This window comes from Hippocampus comes, unplaced genomic scaffold (genome assembly GCF_001891065.2).
Source record: "Hippocampus comes isolate QL1 unplaced genomic scaffold, H_comes_QL1_v1.1 scaffold109, whole genome shotgun sequence".
NCBI classification, from domain to species: Eukaryota; Metazoa; Chordata; class Actinopteri; order Syngnathiformes; family Syngnathidae; genus Hippocampus; species Hippocampus comes.
This window is the reverse complement of record NW_017805274.1, coordinates 515,153-538,473: the sequence shown is the minus strand read 5'-3', so window position 1 is coordinate 538,473 and position 23,321 is coordinate 515,153. Positions and strand designations below refer to the sequence as shown.

The 23,321-nt window shown below is 44.4% G+C and overlaps 1 protein-coding gene across 4 annotated transcripts in view; it reads right to left on the bottom strand.

Moving 5' to 3' along the window:
* The window catches only part of cadm1a (cell adhesion molecule 1a), a 226,440-nt gene that overhangs the window by 30,628 nt on the left and 172,491 nt on the right, over positions 1-23,321 (bottom strand). For all 4 annotated transcript variants that reach the window (XM_019869641.1, XM_019869642.1, XM_019869643.1 and 1 more), the window contains exons 3-7: positions 15,162-15,308; positions 7,381-7,533; positions 6,685-6,822; positions 3,008-3,166; positions 139-235 (exon numbers count right to left, since the gene is read on the bottom strand). In XM_019869641.1, coding sequence (XP_019725200.1) covers positions 139-235; positions 3,008-3,166; positions 6,685-6,822; positions 7,381-7,533; positions 15,162-15,308 — 694 coding nt within the window. The remainder of the gene's footprint in view (positions 1-138; positions 236-3,007; positions 3,167-6,684; positions 6,823-7,380; positions 7,534-15,161; positions 15,309-23,321) is intronic.

Here is a 23,321-nt window from a genome sequence, read left to right as displayed (position 1 = left end):
TTATGTTTTTGGAATTCATTCAATGCCAATGACGTTTTTTTTTTTAAGAATCCAACCATTCAATGCCAGGTACATCTCTGTTTTTTTTTCCCCACAAGGTAGAGCAAATCTGCACGTGTTCATGTGTGTGCGTCGTACTGAGGTTTGCCTTTGGCCTGACACGACAGCTCCAGGTTCTCTCCTTCCCTCGTCAGACCCTGAGGAAACTCCACCATGATCTTAACCTCGGGCTTGTCTGAAAGGGAAAAAAAAAAAGATAGCGGGAGAGTGAGACACACACACAGAGATAAGAAAAAGTGGGCCAACATCACAAGTGGAGAAATTATCTTTCTTCTCCATCTTCCTGTAGTCCCTCAGAATCATTTCACAAGAATGGTGGGATCACAGAGCTTTATCAAACACTCGGCAGCGTGTTTGCCGTTGTACTCGTATGATGCGGCACGTTGTTAAATGCATACCTTTCTGACAGGCACTTGTTCTGTGCCGTCCACGTGTGACGAGCCTTTCTTCTACCGTTCTATTCTATTCACACTTTCATCAGGGCGAGGCATTCAGTTGCTGCCGTCAACTGAGTGAGTGCCGAGTACACAAAACGCATCATCAGCTCCGACTCGCCTCGGAATAAGAATGGGCGGTGGGGGGGGGGCGAGAAAAAAAAAATCCTTTGTGTGGGTTGACAATTACACACCATTGAGAATGCCCTTAGAAGTGATGGTTTCAATATCAGGGCCTCGGCATCGTGGACTCTTTTGAACGAGTGGCACAAAAGCGAAGGCTCATCAAGACTGAACAACATCGCGGAAATCGCCGCAGAAATTGATCCAGTGGTTAGCGCGTCGACCTCACAGTGCAGAGGTACCGGGTTCGATACCGGCGTGGAGTTTGCATGTTCTCCCCGGGCCTGCGTGGGTTTTCTCCGGGTACTCCGGTTTCCTCCCACATTCCAAAAACCTGCATGGCAGGTTAATAGAACACTCCAAATTGTCCCTAGGGTGTGAGAGTGAGCGCGGATGGTTGTTCGTCTCTGTGTGCCCTGCGATTGGCTGGCAACCGGTTCAGGGTGTCCCCGACCTACTGCCCGAAGACGGCTGGGATCGGCTCCGGCACGCCCCCCGACCCTTGTGAGGATAAAGCGGAACAGAAAATGGATGGATAAAGGTTGCGTCACGAAGCTCGTCGATGCAAATCCAACTTCAACCGGAGCGTGGAAGCGAGTATTTAATCTGGCATGGCGCGAGTCAGTTTGGTGAAGCTGAGCTGTGATTGGTCGTGACCTGAGCCCCTGTGATGGCGTTTTCAGTAGGTATAAAATAAACAAATAAATGAATAATTGTGAGTTAGAAGCATTGTCAAAGCGAGACGAATTAAATTCACGTCTCGAGGCGCAACTGCGTGTCTCCAGTCAAAATGGCAACTAAACGGCTTCTTGAATTTGCCTGTCGACTCCAGGCCTGAACGGGCTTGGCAAAGGCGAGCGGGTTAAGTTCAACACCGCTGTTCCGACCTTGTTGGCAACAAACAACAATGTCTGGCCAGCCATCTGTCTGAATCACATCCTGTCAGTCGCGGTGATGGACAGTCGACGGGGCGGAAAGCTCGAGCCTTGTGCTCAGCGGGCACGTGCGAGCAGAGACAACAGACCGCCGGGTTCTGTTTCCACGATGAAGAAGGCCACGTGACCTTCTATTTTTTTCTTCCCCCCCATCCTCGGGGTTACTTTGATAGCGCCGAGTATTTATGGAGGCACTCAGCGTCTGCGCTTGATGGCGAAATATGCACTGCACAGCACCGAGAGACCCGCATACTGCCACTTCGGGGAGAAATGAAATGGCGCGTATTGTATGCAAGGGGGCCGTTATCATTATGCTAACTGAATTATTTGCTTTATTGCGTGCAGGCACTCGAGACGGGCGCTATCCATCTCGGGACGGCCGGCTGACCTTAAGGGGGGAAAACAAGCAGGCAGCCGAGCCAAACGGCTTTGATTTGCTTACACGTAAGAAGAACCATTACGGGCTTGATGCCGTCCCCTCCACGAGCTTTCTTAGCTCTGCTCCTGCTACACAACACGCAAACACACGGCGTTCGCTCACGCGGTTAGCCAATTCAAATGCAAATCACCTTGTCTGGCAATCAGTAATCAGTGCGTAAAACTTGCGCTGTGCGCTAACAGGGTTGCGAGTTCATACGGCTTACGCAATCAACAATGCCCCCCACCCCACTCCTACTTTTTTTTTTTTTCTCCCCTCAGCCTGTCACTATGTGTTCCTGCACGTCGAGAACACAACAAGTCATGATTGCCGCTATCCAGTGAAAATCTCCAAAATCTGTGTGGAAACAAGTCATCTCTTCATTTGATTTTCTTTGATAGCAAAAGCGCAGGAGTGGAGATGTCTGACTCACAGTTTTAAGGTTCCAGAGTTCGCAGCTCCGGCATTCTATGACCGTAATCAAGTAGAGAAAATGGATGGGTGGATGGGCCTGGTGAGGTGTCAAATGTGATGTTTGCAAAGCGAAGATAGTATATGAAAACCGTCAGGACTCAGAAGGCCCCACGGAGGATTCTAGTCCAGGATGTTGACTCCTCTGAGCCAAAGCTTGTCACTCCTGTGACCCTGCACCAAAACTGGATAAATGGAAAGAAACTGAGATACCTCAGAGTACAACAGGGGCTCTAGAAGTCTCCCCTGTGGGACGCCTTACAACCTATAATGGTCATTGAAGATTCTAAATTTACTAGAATGAGAATGCGAGTGTGAATAGTTGCTTGTCTTATTGGTGCCTTGCAATTCACCGGTGACCCGCCCCGCTAGAGAGGCCCCAGTTTACCTGTGATCCTAAAGACAAGAAACTCTATAGAAAATCGATAATTTAATTCAAACAGAGTGCAGGTCAAACAGCTCCCTGAGACAAATTGTGTTGGATCTTATCGAGTTGCCCCTTAAAAAGCACAAGCTCAGTCAACATATCCAACATCCACTAAAAAAGGTAGCAGTGGAGTACTTACACTGCACTTCCAGGTATTTCTGGGCTTGGAAGTCTTTGACCGCGGGGTGATCCACGATGCAAACCACTGGCACGCCATCGTCCTCTTTGTTGACGGTGAACGTCAGGCGGCTGGTTACCGTGTACATCCTGTCGTAAGTGAGCTCGACTTTGGGCTTTCCTGTATGGGAGACAGAAAGGACTTTGTTTTTAAAAATGGTAAAATAGCGACGGAATACTGTCAAGAGACGACGGCTGGGAGTACTTGTTTAAAACGGCGGAAGTGAAGAGTTTGCTCAAATAAGCGCTGCCAGATCTTAATATGAACAGCTGCAGCCATCATTTGATTTCGTGTGAAGAGCGCACTGACACTCTACCCACTTGCACCTTCCCCTCCTGCAGCTCGACTACTGTCAACGAGGTGACAGCTGCCTCTTTGGATGCCGGGAAAGCAAACCTGTGTGATGTGCCGGGTGTAAAGGGAGGAGGTTATAATGAATACGCCGCCTCTGGAGGCTTCACAGTCGTGCAGCCACCTGACACGGGAACCTGAAGGTGACTGCCGGAAAATCTGAATGTCTTTGAGACGCATCAAAGTGGGCTGGCGAGGAGCCAGCGGCCTTGTTTATGCCTTTCAAGTTCCGTGCTCATTGGAAAGAGTTGATTAAAGAAGCCAAAATAAACCTCGCCGTTTATCACTGGTAGATTTGTTTCTGTTGTGATTGTTTTAAATGTCTGACTGATGGAAGGTGTTCCACAGGGAAGGGTTATAGACCTCTTAAAGTAATCGACACTACATGTGTCATTTTTGCATTCTGTACAGATGGCAGGCATTCTCTTTCGATGCCAAGCCCGTTCAAGGTGGTATCACATACAGTAAACACCTCATATTGTACCGTATATCCAATTTTTAATGCAGGGTAACATGAGACCGGTTGACTTTGGTTTAGATGTGTCTCTAAAAAGCACATTCTTCTATTTAAAGTTACATTTTTTACCCCAAGAATGGGATTCTACGCTTGTATCACATTGGAACCATGACAGATTTATCTCAAGTCACTAATGGGTTGGATCTTGACAAAAGTAGCCGAGAAGTTTTGATTTAGAAATTGGGAGTAGCTCACTGTGACTCTTTTGTAGAACAAATTACTGCAGATTGGCATTGGCGGAACGCGCTTCCCGATCTTTTTGGACTCGCTCTTCCCTTTAAAGGTCAGCTCATGTCAAGGCCGCCAGCGGCGCAAATGTGACACGAGCAGTTCGTGCGACCTTATGGAGCAGGACCGCCGCTTTTTAAGAACACGAAGGATCTGCACCGGGAGCGACTCTCACCGAGGAGAAGCTGTGGGTCAAATTAAACCTTTAAAGTCCTTTTTAGACCGGAACTTCTGAAGTAAGGTGTCGTTTTTTGCGCCTCCTCGAAAGTTCACTTTGATCCATTAAGGCGCAGTCTTGCAAATGGAAAAAGGCTTGAATAAAATATCTCTTTTTTTTTTTCTTACCGAAATGTACTTTCATCCCGGTGCCGCTTTAGAGGCAACTAATGAAAACCAGCTAGGGGTTGTCTCCCAAGACTCAAAACTAATGGTTGCCCTGGTCCCTGTCACTCACTGAGACGTCCCTTCAGGTGGTTTGGTCCCTCTTTTGCTCTCTGTCTTCCTTTTGTGCGAGAAGAAAAAAAAAATAATGACCCGCCTTGTTTGATCCCGTGCTGCTGCACTGTCAGCTTAAGAGAGACGGCGATATCAGTGGCGAGCACATGTTAATAAATCACTAAACAAGCCAGATAAGAGGAATAGGAAAGATGAGGTGGGGGAGATAATGAGGCATATTCAGAGAGATGCTTGGATTTGCAGTGGCGGCCTTTGTAATGGCAACCTTTATATCGGCAGAGCCAATTTCTTTCGATGCCTCGCAATACTGGGAAAAAAAAAAATACATTCTCACATGATCTGCGAAAAGGATGAATTCATACTAAATTTGAGAAAAAAATATGACATGTGACATAGGACGATTTCCACGTGGGACATCATTGGGAAAATGTACTTTTTAATTGCTTCGATACAAATAGTTGGGTCACTGAAGCACCTGCCCACTCATAAAGAGGGAAAATTATACAACCAAGAAAACCGTTTGGGTTTCCGCTCTGGCTTGTGAGTGTTTTCAATGTCGGGAGCTAGCATCGATTAATCAGGTAACCCAGTTCAGCGGGTTTGTATTTGAACGGAAAAAAAGAAACAACATGAACATGATTTCCCTCATTTGGTTTTGTAATGTTCCCGGCGCGTCACGCGTCCTTTCGACCCGCGGCGACAATAGATCCACTGGAAGAGAACACACGAGTCGCGGAGGTAGTGTGTTGAAGTACTGTTAGCATTGTGCTGCGGTGAGAAATTGCAATTACGCCAATTGTGCAATCACCTGACGAGCGCCGAGTGCTGCCTCAATTCACGTCCAGGACAATTCATTCCTAACAAGAGCGAGCCCACCCAAAGTGCGGAGGGGGTCAATGAGCATTGAGCGTTATCCGCTTTGGAAATGGCTATTGTTTGAAAAGGCTGATTATAGTTGGAAGTGGCGGGATATAAAATGGGAGAAAAAGCATTCCAGAAAAATAAATAAATAGATAAAATTGTCTTTGGTACATTGTTTTTTTTTTTTTTTTTTTAATGAGACCATTTCCCTCATTGTTGTACTTGTACTGATACACAGTGCTGAACAAACCTTCTAGCCCCAAATTTACTAGGACTGTTTGGAACACACACAATAGGAAATAAAACTAAACAAAACAAAAAAAACACAAAAGGTTTTAGTTGGAGGCTCTAAGTGACCGTTTGCGACATCACAAATATGACAAGATGCGCGCCGACCAAGGCGGGGTTGAACGCGGAAGCCTGATGAGGATCTTTTGGATTTCAAAGTCCTGACAAAGCTGCTTGGCTGCTCCGAGGCGGGCGAGTGCCTGGCGCCGAGCCCGCTCGCACCCCCTCGAAGTCTTTACGGTCCGACTTCTCAGGCTCCCGCTCTGCTTTGAAAGACGCCCGGGCTGGGCTCGCTGTCACCCAGCCAACGGGCCCCGCGGGGGGCATCCAACACAAGGAAGCGGCGCACAGAGTACATTTCCAACTGTACAGGGTGTACAATTAGGGGGGAGGGCAGAACAATTAATTACCTTGAAAAAAAAAAAATCTTCGTATTGTAAATCGCAATATTACAGGAAAATAAATTGCAATTACTTCACAATTTTCACCAACACCGATATAGACCGATTTGTGAACAACACTGAAGAGAAAGGAGGCCTTTTCATGTCGATATTTTTGTTCCGCGTATTCGAGCGGAGACCACCATGCGCTGAAATCTGTTTTGTTGTACATTTTGACGAACTGACAGCGACATCTAAACGGAGCTCAAAAGTGACCCACGCACTGTTTGAACCACTTTGATCCCTCGAGTCCGTTTACTGCTTTGACATTTACAACCAAAAAAAAAAAAAAAAAAAAAAAAAAAAAAAAAAAAAAAAAAAAAAAAAAAAAAAAAAAAAAAAAAAAAAAAAAAAAAAAGAAGGGAAAAAAAAACCCCTTTGAAATGTCAGCCAAACACATAAATTGTGATCTAGAATGCAATTTGAAAAAGGATTCTTGCTACGAGCGAACAATACGAGAGTCCGTCGCACACACGCACGCACGCACGCACACTAACCTGGAAGCTCCTTATCGCCCTTCATCCATCTGATGGTGGCGGCGGGCTTACTGCTCATGGCGGTGCAGGTCATCTCTGTTTCGTTGCCCTCGCTCAGGACCTCGTCGCGGGCGTCGATGAGGGGGCTCCCTGGAGGCACTACATCAGGGCAAAAAAAGAAAAAAGGCGGGGTTATCTCGAGCACCGGAAAAGATTGCGTCTTGACATAAGCTCATATTTAATGGATGGATCTAATTTACGAACATGCAGCCAGTCTCGAAGTTTGATTGTGCCTCCTCGGTGCTGCTGTTTTGGTGAGCAACAGCGTGCGAATGAAAGCGACTTTTATGTCACTAAGGGAGCCCATTTGAATTTTGTTGCTCACCAACGGCTGGAAAAAGTGGGAAAAGTTCCAATTTTCCAGCCCCTCTGTCAAAAACACGCATTGATGCAGCGTAGGTTTACCTCAACTAAAATAATGAACAAATTGCAAAGTTCTGACCTCTCCGACACTGTCAATCAAACTACTACTACTGCATCCTGGCAAAGGGAGACTTTTTTTTCTTTTTTTCTGGTCTAAGCTCTTGTATCAGAGATTTTCTTACCTTAATACTGCCAGCGAAAACAAGTCTCCAGATGCTCCCCATGCCGCCAAATGTGGCTGTCAATCAACCAGTATGCAAAGGAGCGCGCGGCGCGCGGCGTGGGCGATCTTACCCAGCACGGTGATGTCGGCGTAGGCCTCCTGCGGCGGGTCCGTGTACAGTTGGCAAACGTAGCGGCCCTCGTCCGACAGCGACACGTTGGACAGCGACACCCGCAGCTCGTTGTCGGAGAAGTTGACCAGCTGGAAGCGAGCGTCTTTTAGCGCTGAGGAGGACGGGGACAGAGAGCACATTGGGAGAGTTGCACCGCTGTGAGGAATAAAAGTAGTGCAGTGGCGCCTTGACATTTGGGTTTTTGGCGTTAAGGGTCGTTTGCGTGGTTCTCAACTGGAACGCGTAAGAGGGAGCACATAAGTCAGATTCTGGCTGCTTGTGGAACTTTTTTGTTTTGGCAAATAAAGTTGAGCTGAGTTGAGGACAACGGTGCATATGTGAGTTAGTTTTTCGGACATTCCCATAGATTGTGGTTATACATTTAGAAATCACAATCGAGCGCTTGTTTTTGGGTGGGACTGGAAGGGACTAATGGCATTTCACCTCAAATCATTTTTCTTGCATGCAATAGCCATTAATCGGTTCCAAAACAACAAAAATGTTAGGTTTATTTAAATGAGGGAAAAAAGCACTCGATAATATTTTCACTTTGTAAAAATATGCCGTCATGATATATGGCGACTGCTGCTCGTTCTGGTGTGCCCGCCTTGGCCACCTGGGGGCAGCATGATGCAGACGGCAGGATAGAATGTTCATTGACATGTCTCCATTCTTCTCTTCTAGCTCATCAGTACGGCACTAAAACGAGTGGTTCTTTCCAGAGGATGAAGAAATTCGAGCCAATTAGTACTCTCATGTCACTCGTATGTCAAGGCACCACCGGACAAGTAAACTAAAACACGAACTTGGCCATGAAACAAATTAAACTCGTAAGTCTGAGTCCCATTGTAAAAGAAGTATTTAATAGGAACTTTTTTTTTCGGTTACAAATGTTCATTAATCCCTGCGTATCGGAAGATTGGTCGTTATTTAATATATATATTTTTTGTAATGGGATCTCTCACTTTGACTTAATTGCACTGATAAGCCCGACTACAGTCACCGTTTTAATACGCTGGTGTCGCATGCTTTTCACTTAATGACTTCAGCAGACTCCGCTGTGCCTACGGCTCTGTGAAATAACTTTTATTCCTTTTTTTTCTAATTTAATATAAATTCAAATATTTTGATATCCTTAACTGACCCGGAGATAATAACTTCCTTTTAGGGTGGCTGCTAATGGCAAGCGAGTAAAATTTCAACAGGAGCCCCAATGATATATGTTTTTTTTCTTTATAAAGTACAACGTGACAGAGTGCTGTTTTGTTTACAAGGTTAAAAAATAAATAAAAAAAAAAAACTATTAAAAAAACATCACCTCCAGAACGCCGAGCGATTATTCTTGGACTGATGAACTGGGAGTCAAAATATTTCCAAAAGAATTCATTTGCAGTCCAGTGGGCACACACCAAGAAAATGTATGGATGAAAGAAATGATAAAAAGTTCTCTGGCTGAAGGAAAAATATTTTTAAACATAAATAAATACATAAATAAATAAATAACACGGGATGATATCAAAAAAACCGTTGCTGTTCATGTGCCCTAAAAAAAAAAGAAGAAGACTGGAGGCAAACAAGGGGATGCTGGAATATTAATCACCAAAATTGATTTGGTGCATCATTAAAGGAGAATAGCGCACGCATTTTGAGTGGAGGCTGGAGAGAGATGAGGCGCTTGGTCGAAACATTCGCGAGTTTCAAAACGATGCGAATTTAAGCGGCAGCAAGCTTGAGTGGAGCGGAGTCGGTTGAGTTCAATATTTCTGAGACTGGGCATTCAACTTTTCAAAATCGTATCTTAAAATGTTCACTCCAAACCAAAATGGGAGGTTTCAATGTTTTTTTTTTGTTTTGTTTTTTTGTGGCTCGACTCATGACAGACATGCCCACCAAACTTTCTGCTATTATTTGAAGGGTCGAATTTTCCCAAAACTTGGCATGAGATGTTACCAAGAAAATTTTACAAGAGAAGGGTGTCACAAAAATATTACCTAAAATGGGAGACTTTGTGTGTCTTTTCCAGTTTAGAATTTTGAGAATTTTCGTGGCTCTCGTCATGATAGACGTGACCACCAAATTTCATGTTATTGAGAGGAACTAACTTTGGAGCCAGAATTTTCCCCAAACCCTAGTTGTGATGGTGCTGGCCAATTTAAAATTTTACCCTAAAATGTGCGCTTCATTTAAAAAAATGTCAATGTTTTTTGAGATTTGTTTTTATTTTTTGTGGCACTACTCATGATTGACGTGCCCAACACTTTATCAATGGTGATGTGAAATTAGCTTCATAGACTGCATTTTCAAATAAATAAATAAATAAATAAAGTCTATCGAGCTAATTTTTGGGGTTCACAAATCTTGGGTCACACACACAAAAAAATAAATTAAATAAACATTTCAGAATTAAACTGCAACATATCCAATTTGGCCGTCGCCAAAATGACTTCCCAAGTCCTGACTCTTTCGCAGCCTTGACAAGCTCTTCTCATTCAAAGGCCTTGTTAGCATTCATTAGCCTCTAATCTGCATGCTTTAATTCAATTAAACGTGTTGCCAGATTCACTAGTAGTGCCGATTGCCGTTTATACAAGCAACTGATTGAATGTTTACAAGAGCTTCACTGGAGATGCGGGCATGGGGGGGGGGGGGGGGGGGGGGGGGGGGGGACACTTTCATCAGCAAAAGATTGAAGGTTATAGATGATCATTTTTGGAGGTTTGAAAAATAATTTTTAGGAGAGAGTACAATTGAAATCCCAAGTTATATGTGAAAACACTTTTCAGTTGGTTTATTGCTAAACCTTGACATTCCTTTTTTCATCCACCGAATGTTCTGCTAGTCGGTGCAACTTGATTTGAATAAACCAATCTTTTTTTTTTTTTTTCATAAGTTTGTTGGTGGTGCGACTGAGTGAGTTCCAGACCTCGAAAGTTTGATAAACGGGTGAATTTGATGATAAAATGCAGTTGTGTTGCAATACTACCTCATCATATTTCTTTATCCTTTTTTTTTCTTGCAAAGGATAAAGAATATATGCCATTGGGTATTTTTGTATGCTCTCTCTCTCTCTCTCTCTCTCTCTCTCTCTCTCTCTCTCTCTCTCTCTCTGTTTTGCTTCCGTTTGTGTTCAAATATGATTTGTTTAAAGGCTTATAATTGCAATGCTCGTTTTGTTAGCCTGTCTAATGGGTTCTGCATTAGCATCAAGCTAGCGGACAGTTATGTGCTTTACACAATGCTCAATTCTAGGTTTTATATTTACTTTTACAGTCAACTTCAACTGGGACTCACAATTTAAGACAAAAGCTCGGCCGAGCCATCGCAAAAAAAAACAAAAAAACAAACAAAAAAAACCCCTCACAAGTCAAGGTACCGCAGTATTTGCAATGATAGTGTAAGCAATGGAGTTATGTACACTATGAGATCTGTTCGTTACATTTCATAAACAACAAATATAACAGCAGTTTTAATCATGTAAAAAAAAAAAACAAAAACAAAAAAAAAACAACTCTGTCCAATCACATGGCATCCATTTCCCCAAGCCCCCCCCCCGCGCTAATCCTCTTATGTGTCACTTCTAAATGAGGCATTGTGCTACGATACATAAAAGCTGTCTTATTTGGACAACGTTGACACTTGAAGCCAGCAAGTGTGAGGATTAGGAGGACAAGCCAAAGCCATCCAAGGACACGGCGACGTCGGCCGCAACGGGGTTCGCGGGGACGCCGCGCTTTGACACGGAAGGTGAGAGCGCCAGGCGGCGCGGCGGACATTTCTATTACGGATGTGTCAGTGCACACTGCGTCACACATCACTCCTCCTTTGCGGATTTGGGACCGAAAAAAAAAAAAAAAACCTAGGGCGACCTTTAGTTCTGTGCTATTTTTTGCCCTCCTCCTTTTAAAATAAGAAGGACAAAATAGACAGCGGTTGTTCTGTTTTGATAAGAGACGTCTGTCCAAACTCTTGAAGGCTTCAATTTGTTTCATCGGTTTTGCTTTCATGACGATGAAGGACGGCACATACAAAAACATCCCCCCCCCCCCCCAAAAGTCGGTCATTCGGCGATTAGATGCATTTCAAAACAAAAACGAATATCAACGGACAATGTGAGCGCCACGTCGTCCGTCACGATTCATCCGGCGCTCAATCGACGCCGACGTTTTCACGGCTTTGCAGCCTTTTACGTGACACGGTTCCCGTTTTACAGCATCCAAATCCCAAGAACCACGCCGCAAACACGTGACCACGGCGTACCTGTGAACAGAAACGAGCCCGCTTCCCGGCATCCGACTCCATCTCACATTGCACGTCAGCGCAATTGTAAATAGGAAATTGATTGCCCATAAAGCGGCGGGTGACAGAGTGCTCTCATTTCCCGCAAACGCACTTCATCACGGCAAAAGGTGGCGGAGCTGTCATGCTGGTTCCTAAAATAGGTCAGTTATCACCCCGTGCGCTGAAATGTGGCTGACAGTAACGGTCAAATCATAGACGACTGGACCAGTATGAAAATATATCGGGACAGTGGGATCGATACGCCTCTTTTTTTTCTTTTTTGTCGAGGGCCGACATTAAACTCGTTCAGTCGGCGAGCGTTTGCTCGGGTGTGCCGCCGAGAGGAGTCGAAGTGGCCTCAATCAATTGTGATTAGCGGCTGCCACTACTTTTGAGAGGAGCGCATCAGAGTTTTATTGTGGGCTGTCAAGAGAGGGCTAGCGAGAGTGTGGGCGGGGCTAATTACCTTCTTACCACCGAGCTCCCAGCAACCTCTCCCGCCGGCCATTAAATGCTCTTTTCTGTCTTTTTAGCGGGGCTCTTGCCATCCTTTATGGTCAAGAAAAGATGGGTTGTTCTTGTAAATTAAAAAAAAAATGTTTACTTGTTTTTGATGCAAAGGAGGAAAGTAATTCTGTTCTCATGTGGATAGTAGTGAAATTCAATCAGGGTTTGGAAAAAATTAAGCTTCAGGCTACGGTCGGCAAATTCAATCAAGGAAACAAGTCAATTTACAGATTTGTATAAGAAAAAGTAATCAATTTTCCAGGAACATGCAACATAATTATCTTATTAGGATTCTCAGGCTTGTCTTGGATTGTAATGTCTTGGTTATTGTGGATACATTTTAGTTGGCCAGTGATTTTACGTCTCTCTACTGTTGGTTTGAACTGTACTCGTTTTAACTGTGTGCTGAATGCTCTTCCAGGCTGTTACTATGTTATTAGTGTGTTATTACGAGACTTTTTTTTTCTTTGACTATTACAGTTTCAAAGTCATTGCGGAAAACAAACTCACTAAATTAGGGCTAACTAAAATATGCATGCAGATTTCTAGTGAGAACAGTGAACCATCAATACGTGGTCTTGAAATGAATGATGAAGCAGTAACGGCTGGAGCAGTCTGGATTACTGCGCTATCAAAACACAGCCAGAGGCATTTGTTATTGCTTTGGCTCCTTCTGAAGGGCCTGGATGGCTGCTGCAAGTTGCCTTTTTATCCCATGGTGTGCGATTCACATTTATGTGACGGCGTTTCAAGTTTGATGTTCTGCCAAAGGCGTATGGCGAGCCATGATGCTCGCGAGCCAGAGGTTGAGCCACACTGTTTTGTAAATTTTATTTTTTGCAGCTTGAGAGTGAGGCAGTTACCGTTCATGTCACTTCCTAAATATGATCGGTGTGTAGTAAGTTAATACTTAGATCGTTAAAAAACAATAAAAAATCCCAAATTATCAGAATACCTTGAATGTTGCACCCTTATATTAATTAGTATGTCATCTCAACAGTTGGCCATATTTTTTTACAGTGATACTATTAATCATATGACAGCTTCTAAAGCCATGTATAAGATAAACTCACCAGCTCAACCTATTGAGATTAATTTAATTATTATACTGCTATTACTACGTAATTACAAATAGTTTCACGAGCTTGCCTTAAATTGGCACTGTGTGGTTTTTAAACACACTTCCCGACTCATAGCATTTCAAAACATACAAAATGAGTTGAAATCTGCTTATTTTGATTAAAAAGGAAGGTTGTCTGTCCGTGCATGACTTCATCCTCATATCACTGCTTGCGTTAAATGCACAGTGAAAAAAAACCCAAAAACAACAACAAAAAAAAAAAAACGGAACAAAAAAAAAAACAATCAATTAAAGCAAAGCAAAGGCGAGCGAGCCCCGTGTGTCGAGCTGATCAGCGCTAATAAGAGCGGTGACACCATAATTGGGCAGGATAAGAATAAACAGAACAGGTCGTTAAATGTTCAGGGATATGAGCCGCCCCTATTACGACTGACACCGCTGCCCGCCGCAGAAAACTTGTTTGGTGGATTGTATTAACCTCATTCTGCCGTTAATGCCGCTGCAGACATGTGGGTCAAACTTAATGCAGCTCCCTGCAAGTGAAAGTAAGATGAGAGCATTTTAATTAAAGCGACCGCGACGATGTAACGGTTGCCTCTGCAGTGCTTCAGGCTCGCATGATGCGTTTGTATTCATTTTTCTGTCACCCCCTGGCTCATCTCTTTTAACGTCGACATTTTAAAAGGTGCAACTACTCGGGGGGCTGTATGAAGAAACACCTTGAGAAACACCTTTTGAGTGGAAATGCATGCTTGTAGAAGATGAGAAATTGTACTTTTTTTTAGAGCTTTCCCGGAATTGAGTACTCACCACATTTGGCATTCATGTTCTTCCTGCTGAAAAGGTTTTGTCCATGGCGCTAGCATGTCCAGTAAAATTAAGCTTGGTGGTACCCCTTGAGCATTTGGTGGAACTTCAGCCCAGGAATCACATTTGCCTTTGCAACATAAATTTTGGTCGGCACGCCTATCATGATTTGACCCACAAAAAAAGCCTTTAAAAAAAAAAAAAAAAAAAACGGCGCTTGAAAAGACACAGGAAATAGGTCATTTTGGTTTGAAGTACTCAACGATACCGAGTGCCGATACCGCTTGTACTTTTGATATATAAGATTTCATTTCACACAATGCTGAAAAATTGTGAGCAAAGACTTTTCTTTCTGGCACAAATGATGACTCACCGATGTGCCAAACTGCCGTAATACAGCGGCAACTACTGCTGAGGAGGACTTAGTCGATGCCCGTTTTTTTTGGCCTTTAAGTATCGCTGGCTGATATCGGCAGCCTCCATGTTTACCCGATACTTTAAATAAGGCCATCTGCTCACTGCTACCTGGCATCAGGACTCGTCCACCCCCGATCTCAAGTACTGCTACGAAAATACGACATTTGAAAATGATACGGATAAAACTGTGACACCACCTAACTGGTCCAACTTAATTGACGCATTTTGGTCAAAACCTTTCATTCTGTCCCAGACACACATCAAAATCACGAGAGAGACTTCCCAGAAGAATGGAAGGCGTTTAAAACGCCTTCCCGTCAGTGTAATGGTCGCACGTCCTAATCCTTCTCTGTCCATAACGTTAATGAGAGCAAACAAGCGACTCTTAATCAGAAACCCAAATGTGGAAGCAAACACAACAAGGGTCCAATCAGATGCTTAAAGTTTGTTTTGCCTCACACTGAACTCACTTAGCAAATTGTGTTTTTGCAGTGTAATTAAAAAAATCCAAATTGGCCACTGCGGTGACAGCTTTAAATGAGAAAACTCCAGAAACGTTTGTCAGCGGTGTGCCTGCCGACAAAGTAACCCCCCCCCCCAAAAAAAAACAAAAACAAACAAGAGATGAGGAAAGTCAAAGTGTCACTTACGCCTCATGTCTCTGAAGTAAATGGTCTGTCGGTTGGGGTTGAGCAGCTGGATGACCGAGTCGTCGTTGTCCTTCACACGACAACTGATGATGGCCGTCTCGCCCTCCACCACCGACACGTTGTCCGTCACCAGGTTTTGACTCACCACTGGACATGAGACAGAAAGCAGATTTTTTTTTTTTTTTCACGTTGTGGTACAATTTAGGACAAGGTTGATAGCGACCCAATATTTATGCAGAATCGGCACAATCATCTTATTATTATTTTTTTTTTCCTGTTGCAAGACTGTTCAATTTTTGTCTCGTTGGTGATGACTGCCTTACACTCTGTTCGGGTCATTAAAAAAAAAAACTGATTCTGACGCGGCGTGAATTACCGACATTGTGCAAGAATGGCTGAACACAATTGCCGCGGTTCAATTTCAGGCATCACAGGCCCAAAAGAAAATAGATACATGAAGGCGGTAGTCATTTTTTTGCAGGGTCATTTGAGTCTTGCTATTCAAACAGTGAGCATGCATTTTACCTGCTAACTTATCAGGCCAACATGTTTTTATGATTTTTTTTAACCCTTTTGAAGGTTATGGGGTGCATGAAAAGGTTACATGACAGATGCAAGTCAATTTTTCGAAATACATGCTAATTCCGTGCTAATGCCCTCACATTTTCCCCCCGCTCGGTAAAATAAGCAAATGCATTTTTTAAAAAAAATTAAATCAGCGTCAAAAGTACTTGAGGACTCATTTACTTGAAATTTCACTGAGCCTTTCCAACGACAGTCGCTTGCAAATACATCTTGGAAAGTATCCGCAAACAAAGCCTCGGTCAGCGGAAATGCAAAGCAAACACAAAGCCGTGATTGGAAAGAAGACATCAACAGATTGATGCCTTATGAAAAATGAATGAACGGGCAAAGTTGGACGCGCATTATCGTAAACAAAGCCGCGACACGGCCGCCTTTAAATTCTCCCCCATTAAACATTACGCCGTCTGTTGTTATTCAGCATTGTTTGCCCGGCGCTCATTAGGCGCTGCGGCGGCACGAAGACCCTGTACGCATCATCCTCGTGCGGTTGCATCATTTGTCGGCCAGGAGCGCGCGCCGTTGCAGAAGCGCGTCTCGGGGAATGCGATCAAATATGTTTCATTTCTAGTCCATGACCAACGAAATAAAGGGCCCCAGATCATTTTTATTCCACTTAGCTGGCGTTTGTGAGATAAATTTTGCTTATTAAAAAAAAAAAAAAGGAGAGACAATTACGGGTATTTACTGAACATGCCAAAGTCGAACATTGCAGTAAAGAACAAAGATTTTGGCAAGTCAGGACCACAATTTTTAGACGAATGAGACGTGAACTTTTCCTTTGGTTTAAAAAAAAAAAAAAGGTCCCCTTGATTCCTGTTGTATTGGAAGACTAAAATCCCCCCACTGCGCAGTTTAGTGTCCCGGTAGTATACATTGCGGGTAATTATGTTCGGCTCTTAAATTTGCATGAAATATTTCCACTCACATTGATTGATGGAGGCACGGGAACACTGTTGGGACCGAGCATTGCGGCTTTCATCTCCGAGCCAAAAAACTGCTCGTGGAATTAAGCCACAAGAGAAACGGGCTCCAGTGTTGAGGGATGAAAACGACTGATCTTGGAATGCGAGCGGTGGCAAACGACTCTGATTTCTACTTTTTTTTTTTTTTAATCGACAAAGTGAGGAAAAAAAAATGTGCCTTCTTTTTGATTGTGTGATGAGGAAGCTCCCCCCCCCACCCCCTGCCGAAACCAATGTGAGAACTGCTTTCGTCACCATGGCGATCAGGTGATGAGCTAGGAATCGAATCGATGCTCGTGATTTCTATTTGTGTAAGATGAGCTCAGAGTGTGCGTGTGTGGGGGAGGTCTGCCTCCTTTTTCACTCATGGAGGCAGCACTTCATTCTGCAACCCATCCATTTTCCACCAAACCCATTGACTTCCTCATTGAGGTCTTGGGGAAGCTGGCGTCTTTTCCGTCTGATTTACTCGATGCACGGATCGACACACAAAATGGCAAGCGCAGTTTGGGGATGAAGTGCTGCCTCCACAAGTGAAAATGAAACCCATGCTTTTACTATATGGAGGCACAACCGCACTGCGCAGTTCTTTATTTGTTTATTTTTTTCGACTTGGGTTGGCCAACAATTAGCCACCATCTAGCTGCAATCCTCATCACCATGGACACGATAACCATTCTCACATGGGTGCCCCCCGCAGTTGAGGACCCCTTTGGGTGTTTGCTGCAATACTACTACTAGGACTCCAAACACCCTGCCTTTTAAACAAGCATAATGCTGTGTTTTACAAGATATCACCTCAAGTGGTTTGTTTCGTTTTTTTTCCATTCCTTTGTTTGTTTGTTTGTGCAGGATGTTGATTATTGGATTTGGAGCAAAGCACAAAAGGAGCGTATTGATAAAGGTGAGCAATTTGGTGCTGATCCCAATTAGAATTGCACGACCAGGGGGTGGGGGGTCTACGCTCTACTTATTTTTGCAAAGACAGAATTTTTGATAGGCTTCTCATTACCGTGTGCCCGAGTGAGGGTACAGAGATAATTGGCCGAGATACAAAATGGATGGATGAACACAGGAATCCACCAGGACACCTGCGAGCAGGTCATTCCAAATACATGTGAAGCATTGAAGGTCTGCAGTGTTCCAGTCGGGGGTGGGCGGGGGGAGCCTGCCATCCCACATAAAAAAATAAATTAAAAAAAAACAAAACAAAAAAAAAAACAAAGAACAAAACAAACAAACAAAAAAAAAACACACACAAAGCCAGCAGAGAACATGCCCTCGGCCTGAGTGGCTGGCTGTGCTGACGGACAGCTTGAGGCGGCTGAGGAAAAGGTCAAGATCCTCGTCGAGGCCGAGCTCTTCAAAGGGCCTCTTGGTGAGAACTGGCGGAGAAGCCGCATCGGTTAATCTGTATGTAACCTATGACAGTCGGCAGGCTCAAAGAGAAACACTAGTCGCCGGGGACTTCGCCCGGCTCTCAAAGCCCAGTTTTCGGTAGTTGTTCTGTTCGAATGGAGACGCGGCATATTTGTGCTGAAAAATGCAGCGGTTGCTAGACTACATCACCATCGCGGAGTAAACCAGAACATCCAGTGAAGCCCGTCAGCCACACCTAAGCATTCGTTCTTTTTATTTTCCGCGGGAAAAGGAAAATCACAAATAAAGTGATTGCTTGTTTTGCTTTTTTTTTTTTTTTTTTTTTTTAAAAAAACATATATATTTTAATTTTAGGCGAATCAAAAATAGAAAATGAGAACAGTGATTCTCAACTGGTGATTTGGGACAGAGGCTTGCCAAGCAGCAGGAAATGTTACTCACTTGTGCGCTAGTCACTAGCTTACTGTGTAAGCTCACAGCCTCTTGCTAGCGGGCATGATCGCAAACATAGCATTATGCTTTTGGCGGTTTGAAAGGGCGTTTAAATATCTAAGATAGCGTATATGTATTTTCTAAGGCTATTGTTCAAAAACAAATGCTTTATTGTTCGCAGAAAGCATTTTTGCTAACCTTTTCACCTTTAATCCAATCCAAACGAGTGAGTGAGTGAGGCGGACGTGCTAACCGCTAGCCCGCTGCGCCGCCACGGCCCGAGTTCCAATTTTCCAAACTAATATTGGCAGGTGTGACATAACCTCCCCAAGGTAAATTGCATCACTTTGTCTCGCACAATAGCCCGTCATCACATGACTGCACAATGCGGCCACGAGGCTCGACGGCGAGAGGCACAAGGGCGCAGATTGGTCACGGCACTGGCAACGACACAAACAAATAGCCGACTATTTTTCCATGCATTACCTTAAAACCGTCACGCAGGATTTAATAGCTTGTAAACGCGCGACGCGGGGAGGTGAACGCGCCTAACAATACGTCCAATTAGAACAAAGTGTGAACGGATGCTCGACGATAGAATAAACATAAATGTAAAGTGGAAATAAAAAGAAAAATGACAAACTGACAGGAGGATTAGCGTGTTTTTTTTTCCCTGCCCCCCCCCCCCCCGCTATTTTCGGCAGCCCTTTTATGCTTCAATTCTTCACGCGCGCCATTAATGTACAAAGCAAACGTGCTGCCCACCTCGTCAAAAAACAAGCAGCCAAGATGTTGACGTGCCAAAAACAGTTTGAGGCCACTAATACAGTGGCGTTAATTTCCTAACGAGTACCTTCCTCGCTGTCATGGCGACCATCTGTGTGGCCTAATTGAATAAGCGCGCGAGAGACACCGCGACGTACAGCTGTGATGGAACACGGCGTCGCGAAATCTTATTAAGTCCAAGCCACGGGCGAGACTCCCCTCCGGCCAGCTTCGCTTGACAACTTTCATTTTGTTTGGCACACTGTGACTTTTTGACACGGGCGGCCAGAGCAACTGACATCTTTGACCCTGTTCAGCGCCGCGGGTCAAATATTTACTGGCCTTTTTTTCTCGGAGAAAAAAAAAACACTTATATGTCAGCGGAGAAGCAACACGGGATGAACTCTTAAAAGGGCACGCGGTTTGAACTGCATCTTATTGTATAAGTCAGGGAAGGGCATGGTGGAAAAAGAACAACGCTATTATGTAACCCCATCGCAAAAGCTGTAAAAGCTGTAAAAAAACGCTTTCAAAGGGCGAGTCAAGTCCAAAATTTTGTGTCGAATATGTTCAATGCTCCCCCAATAGCTTGACCACGGAATTCCGATCAATGTTTGTGGAATATAATTCAGCAGAACGATCCAACTCTTTTTAACCATCCCGGGGCGGCCATTTTGTCACTTGTTGTCGCGTGAAAAATGACATCGCGGTTGCCCAGGTAGCGATCGGTCACGGCGCAGCTGTTTTCTGTTTCTTCTTGACTGAAGGATGGCCGTGATTAATTAGCCGGGCATCGTGCGGCCGAATCGACCTCAAGCGGTTATTTACAGAATGGGGCGCTATTAAATATTCAGTCTGTGGTAATCGTATTTAGAAATATGCAAGTCCTCAACGGACGGCGGTGTTCCGTTGTTATAATTTTGTTTTAATTGAGTTAGCTGGAAATGATAAATGATGACGGTCTTTCAAAATTAACAATATCGCATGGCGGCGCTTTTCATTTAGCCCCGCTGTGTAAGCCTTACTTGTGATGCTGCCGGGCGAGCGCTTAAATAATCTCATAATACCCACGGAGACGACAGAATCCACCTCAGCCTTATACTTTGTCGCCACGTTAAAATATGACAGGAAGTCGGACACGAATCAATAAAAGGAGGATTTGCCGCGGCGCCGCCATTGTATGCTAGCATAATGTCGAGGGGGGGCTTCCTGGCTATCGAATACTTTCTATTAGTTATTGCTGGACTCCAAATAGCACAGCGCAGGGGCGCTCATTTGAGGAAATTCAGTGTCCAGCTGTCTTTTTCTGCATGGTTAAGGCCGCGTTGCCACTAATTAAAGCCAGCAAGTGACTTCAATCGGCTGCCGATACGAGACCGCTTACATTCTCTTGACTTGACAAAGTCCATTTAGCATGCAGTTTTCCTTTCTGTTTAGCGTCCACGTGTGCGTGCGTGCGTGCGTGTGTGTGTGTGTGTGTGTGTGTGTGTGTGTGTGTGTGTAAATGGCACCGTGCCGTGCAGAACATTGCATCAACCCACACAAATCAAAAGTTTCATTCATGAAACTAAACAACCAAACACAAAAATAGACTTTTTCGTGTCTGGATGTCTCCCCAGCTTTCTTCTTGTCATATATTATATTATCTTTTTTTTTTTTTTTTTTAATTTCCATCCATCACGAATCCACATGCAATTATATTTACCGGCACATCTGAACTGATATGTCTGAAATGAAATGACGCTCTGCCACAATATTTTTACTCTCCCCTCAAAATAACCCAAACGACATCTGTTCATTTTTAAACGGCGCGCAACAAAAGTGAGTAAACCCCCCTCCACTTCCACGCACGTTTTTCCCCGTCATTTTTTTTTTTTTTTTTGCCAGCAAGTTAATATGGTAAGTGCCGAGATTTGTAAACCCCAAGCCCGATACAATTTCACATCATCCACAAAGGGAGGAATGAATTCCGAACAATCAATCGCGACCCTGCATCATGTATCTAATTTTCTCGCAAAAATTTGAAAATGATCAGTCTCCGAGGTATTTCCGCAAGGTTCCGTGCCTGATGGAAACACCGCCTGACACCTGCAAACTCGTCACATTCATATTCCACTCAAACGCGTGTTGCTTTATTCATCAGGCCCGTGCCCCGCAATGGTGAAGACGCGCTTCAAGGAGAGACGCCCCGTGGCGCTCGGATATGATAAGAGGGGACGGGGCGAGATGCTGCAGTGTCCTCCAGCTGCCCCCCCACTATCCCTTGTTCTTCTGCCGCAGTCGACGCCGCTGTACTTTTGTTTATCCGGGCCCCGCCCCCGTCTCCTCCGCTCCCCTGCCCCCCCGCCCATTTTCCTTCCGTGAACGTTTCCTTCCCTGACGCGTTAAAACACTCGGGTGGCTTAGCTTGGATGCGTTCGCAGCTGACTCGGAGGAGTGCGGTATCAACATGTGTCAACACTTAACAGGACTCGAGCATGGCGACAGAAAATGAAAACACACACACACACACACACAAACACACACACACACACACACACACACACACACACACACACACACACACACACACACACACGAGCTCACACACACACCGCCCACCACTCAGGCGATGTTGACTCTTCGTGCCGCTCCCGCTTGACCCTCCATTTTGCTCATCATTAGCAACACGCATCCAAGCATCCATCTTGCCTTTGTAACCTGCCCCCGTTTGGAATGTACTTGGGATATGATAAAATAGAATTTTCTACGATGGCTCAGTCCTAATGTCTAAGGAGTAATTGAATTTTTTTTTTTTTTTTTTTTAAATGATCAATCGATGCCTTTTAACTCGTTAAAAGTAAGGCTAGCAAGATTAGCGGGCTAGTCGTGATTACATTGGAGATTAAAATGGTTCCAATAAATTGAACAACCAACAGTATTTTGAAGCTTCGTTTTGCTTCTCCAAACGGGGTCGGTGCCTTCCGCCGCCTTGTCGACCTTTCTCTACTTGGCGCGGGGAAGCTATCATGGCTAACTAGCATTTTTTTAAATTACAGTTCCTTTTGGTGTCTTTTAGTTATAATCAGCCACAAAAAAATTACTCAAAATATTACGATCATAAAATGTTATGAATATATATTATAATTTATAAATGATAAATTGTTCCTTTGAGAGACTCAGTTTTACAATATGGATGATGAAACAAAAATGTAGCGTGGCTGGACTCATTTTTGCAACATTAAACGTGTCAGAAAAATAATTTTTTTTTTGTGTGTCGACACAATCAAACGGTCCGCGTCCGAGAAGCGAACCCAAACGCTTGAAACGCCGATCGCTAATTTGCTCGCGCCCATCACCTAGCGCCTCTAAATGTCTCTTCTGTTTCCGAGACGGGGGAGGATGACGAAGGAAGGGCTGAAATTGCATCCTGTGATGCTGACAGATCAGGATGGACAGCTGAACAAACGAGATTCAAATCAGCGCCCCCCCCCCGTCGGCCCTCTATAAACCAGCCGGACCGTCTTTAATATTCTGAACTGGATGTCACTTTTCACGGGAGGTGGGCCGGCGGAGGCGGGCATCCGGTTATGATCATACATTAATAAACTCGAAAATGCTTTTCAAGGCGTCCAATTGAAGGTTACAGGCGGAGGCGGGTTGCTGCGGGGGGCGTTGGCTATCTTGTGTTTTGGAACGCGTCGAGACGGTTGCGATGAGTTGAATAAACAACGGTGACAGGTCGGAGGTTGTATGTGAGCAGCGGGGCCTTGCCGCTAATTAACGGTCAACAACAATGTGCCGCTGGACACCGTCGGCGTTCCTGCGGGAGATGACACCTGGGGAAAATGGAGCAAGTGTATTCTTGGCAAATTGGGAGGAGTTGAAGGCACCCGCTGGGGGAATAACAAACACACACACAAACACACACACACAAAAAAATAAAAAAATGGTTTTGCTGTTTGTGTAACTGTATTGGACAAGCTGTCAATGCGAGCTAAAGTGATTTAGCATAGTGGGAGCTTTTTTTTTTTTTTTTTGTTTTTTTTTTGTCCCA